General features: G+C 45.2%; 1 protein-coding gene across 1 annotated transcript; it reads right to left on the bottom strand.

Annotated features, from left to right (window-relative positions):
• Window positions 1–444: 444 nt before the first annotated feature.
• LOC121586547 (cbp/p300-interacting transactivator 3-like) lies at window positions 445–4,322 on the bottom strand. The gene is made up of 2 exons (XM_041903309.2): window positions 4,119–4,322; window positions 445–2,190 (listed from the first exon to the last, which is right to left on the bottom strand). Exon 2 carries the CDS (start codon window positions 2,173–2,175, stop codon window positions 1,396–1,398), a length of 780 nt encoding a protein of 259 aa, XP_041759243.2. The 5' UTR covers window positions 2,176–2,190; window positions 4,119–4,322; the 3' UTR covers window positions 445–1,395.
• Window positions 4,323–5,621: the final 1,299 nt, after the last annotated feature.

Genomic DNA, 5,621 nt, shown 5'->3' with positions numbered 1-5,621 from the left:
CTTTGTGTTTACGTCTTTTAACTGTCAGTGCTGTTCAAAGTCTAAAGTGAGCTATATGACTCAGAGAATGACCTGCGACTGACTAGAGAGGTTCTGGTTTCCCCCCTGCCTTGCCTTCTGTGCCACACTCACAGATATTGTATATAGAGTAAATAGCCCGCTGTTATGTTGTGTGTTGTTCCTTAAATACTATTCAGTGTATTCCCTTGCCCCGAGGTCCACCAGTAGAGGTACTGTGTAAAGTAGTCATTGAGACTCCACTGAAATAGAGCATCTAGCTGTTTGACTGTAGAAGCTGACCCTCAGTGTTCAGAGCAGTATTTTAAGACAGGCGTGGTATGTTTGCTGTTCTCTTGCTATAGAGATGCTACTCTGTATGTGCCGCACTACTTCACCAGTGATTTGATCAGCAGCAGGAAATAGAGAAACTGTGGACATGTACGATTCAAGGAAACTTAAGTTTTAATGATAAATAGAATGTTGTTCTGATTATGTCATCAGATGATGTCATGGAGAGGAACCAGATCGCCAGGGTAACACAGTTAATTCCCAAACAATCAGAGACTCATAAACCCCCACCACCCAACAAAATCTAACCCCATTGGCCCATTCTCTCTCAGGCTCTTACTAAAGGAAATGTTAAGGTAACGAGGAAGGAATCCTCCAAGCCTGTTTTGAAGAACCAGCCTTCAACATACACACAATATAGTTAGGCATCTTTTTAAACAACTATTTCCCCCCCCCAACAGCCTTCATAATCAGATGACCAACTTTTTTAACAACTCAATTTGTCAAATGTCCGCTAGCAACTTGGTGGGGTAAATTCATAAATAAATACATTTCTAAAAGCCATAAATCGAATCTAGTAGTCTCGGGTGAAGCTAGTTTTTGTATTGTCTCAGCTTGTCTGTCTCGTCTTTCCATCCTGCTGAATGAGTCTACATTCATCCCTCAGGCCTCAGCACACACAGTGAGACTAGGACATGGGTGGCAGCCCAGAGGCAGGACGGTAGGCAGTACAGAATCGTCAGAGGCCACTGTGTCAGAGAGACCGTCACCCTGTGGCCGAATTGACTGAGCTCAGATCTCACGACACTGATGCTGACCAGCCTGATGCAGAGGAAGCTTTTGTTTCCTCTCCTCTCTTTCTGTCCTTATAATTCATTTTAAACCAACAGGTAGGCCTACTATTCACAGGTAGGTCAGTGTGTTCTGTAGACCTACTATACATGGTCACAGATAGATAGCCTAAACTCACACACAGAGAACAGAAACAATAATCGGTTTGTCTCCTCTTGTCTGTGCTGCTGTGGCTAGTCTAGTCTGTGGTTCAGTCTTTCCCGGGCGCCAGCCTGTTTTTACAGCGTCTTTCTTCATCTGGCTGTTGTGTATCTCTCAGCAGCTCACGGTGCTCGGCTGCTGTTTCATTGAAACAAAGTCTGGGATGAAGTCAAACTCGTTCTGACCCAGGAACAGTTCTGGGAGCTCCTGAACCCGGTCCAGACCCAGCTCCAACACCAGCGCTGTCAGAACCTCCTCATCTATCAGGTCTATGTCCATATTCTGTCCCAGCACCATACCTGGCCCACCCTGACCCATGTGCTGCATGCTGGCCAGCTGGCCTGGCCCTACTCTGTACTGGGCCCCGTTGGCCAGGTGATGGCCCTGGACCGGCCCCAGTGGATGTCCATGGTACTGGGTGTTGAGTTTCTGGAGGTGCATGGAGGCCATGAGCTGCTGGGAGGTGAGCCCACTGGGGTGGTACTGTTGCTGGGGGTGCTGGGGTTGAGACTGGGGGTGCTGCTGCATGTGGTGGTGCTGCTGTTGTTGTTGTTGTTGATGTTGTTGTTGATGCTGTTGTTGATGCTGTTGGTTATACATCATTTGGTTCATCTGGTGGTGGTGTCCTCCCATCTGAGCTCCGCTGACCTGGCTGTTCACCTGACCGTTCATCCCAGCCGGCCCCACCATCCCCAGGCCGGGTCGCTGCCTCATGGCGGCCTCCATGGAGGTCTGCGGCACCCGGCCGTAGTGCATGACCTGGCCGTTGGGGAGGGTGCGGAGACCGGGTTGCGGCACGGCGTGCTGTGGAGGGCCACCCATTCCCCCCATCCTGTAGCCGTGGAGGGCCGTCGCAGGGCCGTGGGACATGGGCATCATCATGTGGTCTGCCATGGCTTCTCTGTCACCCTGCAGGAGGAAGGACAATGTTTATGTTAGTTATGATGATGACTCCGTATAAGACCATTCACATGGAAATCTTTACTGTCACCCTGCGGAGGAGGAGGAGCAATGTTGATGTTGGTGGTGCTTCAGTCCAGAGCCTTCTAGTTGCAAAAAAATCAGGTGTGCTAGAAGTGGAATAGATGAATAAGTGGATTGATTGGTGTTTTTCGAAGAGAGGTTTGGAAAACACTGATAAACATACAGTAGGGGCGGTAGGTAGCCTAGCGGTTAAGAGCACTGGGTCAGTAACCGAAAGATCGCTGGTTGGAATCCCAGAGCCAACAAGGTGGAAAACTCTTCTGTTCTGCCCTTGAGCAAGGCAGCACCTCCCGCACCTTTCTGATTCAGAGGGGTTGGGTTAAATGTGGAAGACACATTTCGGTTGAATGCATTCAGTTGTACAACTGACTAGGTATCTTCCTACATCACCAGATCAATCTGAGGGACACAGCCCCCTGAGAACATAACATTCCCAATACAACCCTATACCATGACTGTTCTTTTAACAGTGAGTGATTCCATAGAGATAGACAGTGTACTATGAATGATTCAAACAATGTTGAGTCATTAATCTATTCAGATGACGTTGAGGGAACGTTTACACTTTCGATTGTTTGACCATCATTTCGACCACAGCAACATTACGCGTAGCCTACTGCCTGTATCCACTGCCAGTATGTAGCCTATTGCACGCTCGGGAAATACCAGTCATACCTTTGTCGTTGAAAGGACGCAGAGGAGCTCATGTCGAATTTTAATCGGTTGTTACATAGTAATAAATAAGGTACTACATGCACTATGATAGTGAGAGCATCCGCGCGAAAGGAAACCAACGTTTACAAACATTTCGTTAGGCACAAGCAGTGACAAATGGACAAGATGGTCATTACGATTTGTACTTATGGGAAAAATACAATGGAAAGAAAAATGAAAGACAATACCCTACGATTTATTCATTCAGAACGGAATCTATATTTGTGCATCTCCATAACACCAGAGTTAAAATGGCACAACAACGCATAATTTTCCCACGCACAATTACGCAAGGTAAAACAATTAATTACATTCTTAATAGCGTACGTGTCTCGTATCACTGCATGAACACAATATGATGGTGGATCCCTTGGATACCATAGGAGTGTGGCTCTGTACGTGTCTCTGTCTTTTCACTGTCTGCTTGAAAACAAAGAATTTCGTGTTTCTTTCTTCTCTTTTCCCCAAAGAGGAACTCCAGTGCCCCTGGCGCTCAGGTTTCCGTTCAAACCTCTTTGTGCTCTATCAATAAAAAAAACTACGAATCGATTCAATATTGTTTCTAAAACCACAGTCATTTAGAGAGAAAACAAAGTGGATGGGTATTGTCAACAGCCGAACAAAATCCATACAATTGCGTTTGGGCTATGCAAGCGTAAACGTTAAGGCATGTTAACATTCATTCCGTCTATGCCACATTTTGCAAAAGGCTAAAAGGGGAGCAACAAAGAATGATCGAGGTATTTTCTTGTAGGCTAATTATTACATTTACATTTTAGTCATTTAGCAGACGCTCTCAATATATCTAAATTCTAACACTTCATTTTACTCGTGTAGTCTTGGGATTTGCATAGGGCCCAGATTTCAATTAACAGTAAATACTTTTGATACCACATTACAACAAAAATTATAATCCGGTTTAAATAAACTCGTTTTGGCAATATATACAATTCCATCGTTTAGTCATTTTTCATACAGTATCACTATGCACTATCGCCGGCATCTGAACAATCGGTAATGTAAGAAACCGCAAATAAAACGAAATAAAACGAACAATGGTTCTCCTACCTTCCCTCAGTAATAGGACAGTCTCTGTCTCTCTCTCTGCAAGAATGGCCCCCAAACAAGACAACACTTACCAGCAAAATGTCCCTGCTCTGAAGTTCTCGAGTTCTCTTTCTGCTATTGGATCTCTGTCTTTACTTCCAAAGGCGATGCACCAAATACATGAATTTCATCGAATTAAAACGATCGGTGCTCTCTAGTGCACTGTTAGGCGAGCGAGAGTCCGTCACCAGAGTTACTTTTCTGGGTCAGCTCCGGGATTATATACATGTATAAACCAACCAGCGGAGATAGAAAGAGGGAGAGGTGGAGCTACTGTCGTCTCTGTATCCTTTGTTCCGATTGGCTCGCCTTGTGACCCTAGTACAGACTTGGCGCACGTTGGACAATTCATTACTGCTACTGACATGTTCTTAAATGTTGGCGTTAGGTAGGCTACGACTCCTTTGTATAACATGCACTTGTTGTGGCCTCATACATTTTGTAGCCTACTAGGGGACAATTATGGTAGCTAGTAAAGGATATGGTGTCAACAGTGGCCCCGTGTAGCTCAGTTGGTAGAGCATGGCGTTTGCAACGCCAGGGTTGTGGGTTCGATTCCCACGGGGGGCCAGTATGAAAATGAATGCACTCACTAACTGTAAATCGCTCTGGATAAGAGCATCTGCTAAATGACTAAAATGTAAATGTAGAGCAGAGAGTGCGTTGTACAAACCTCCCAATAGGCTACTATATTGTTATGACACTGGTATGTATGTCAACAATAATCATTTTCATATCCATAATAATTTCATCAACAAATAGCCTATATACTAGACATGTAATTCATGTTTTACAAATCAAATCAACATTCTCCATGTTACAAATTAGAGTCCGGTTTCATTGAGGCCTACAGTATGTTTTCGAATTACAATATGAATGACTAATTACTAATTCATTTCACTATTCACTTCAGATTACAGTCACAGAATCAATCAGAGCTAGCTATTAGAGACAGACAACGGTAGGCTCTGGTGCATGCTATGCAAATGATTTGTTGCAGAGATAAATAGCCTGGTGATACATATGCATGTGAAGACCAACCTCCCCAGAGAGAGAGAGCCTGCTGGCATGAAGCTGGTGCTAATGACATGACACCACATTCAGCTCAGTGCACCATGGTTGAACAGAAACAGAAACCATAGAAGAAGATGGTTGAACAGAAACCATAGAAGTAGAGGGTGACTGTCTAACTTACAGGCACAATGATTGCTGGGTGCTCATTCTCTTTCCCTCTCTCCTTCTCCTTCTCTTTCACTCTCTCCCTCCCTCTGTTCACACAGCGATTGATGCACGTACTCCCGTCATCATAACTCACTTCTCTTATACCACAGTGGAGAGACCAGAGAGTCAAGACCTCTCTGCAGGGGCCTGGCTTCTACTGATGTTTACACACACACACACACACACACACACACACACACACACACACACACACACACACACACCCTTTTGTGCTGAAGAATGTGTCCTATTCTTGGGCCCCAGAGTCGGCCAGACTCTCAGCCTCTCTGTCTATTCAGCAGCTAGGCCATTGT

Source organism: Coregonus clupeaformis, chromosome 17 (genome assembly GCF_020615455.1).
Source record: "Coregonus clupeaformis isolate EN_2021a chromosome 17, ASM2061545v1, whole genome shotgun sequence".
Lineage (NCBI taxonomy): Eukaryota > Metazoa > Chordata > Actinopteri > Salmoniformes > Salmonidae > Coregonus > Coregonus clupeaformis.
Note: the sequence above shows the minus strand (reverse complement) of the source record. Positions and strands in the feature narration are given on the sequence as shown.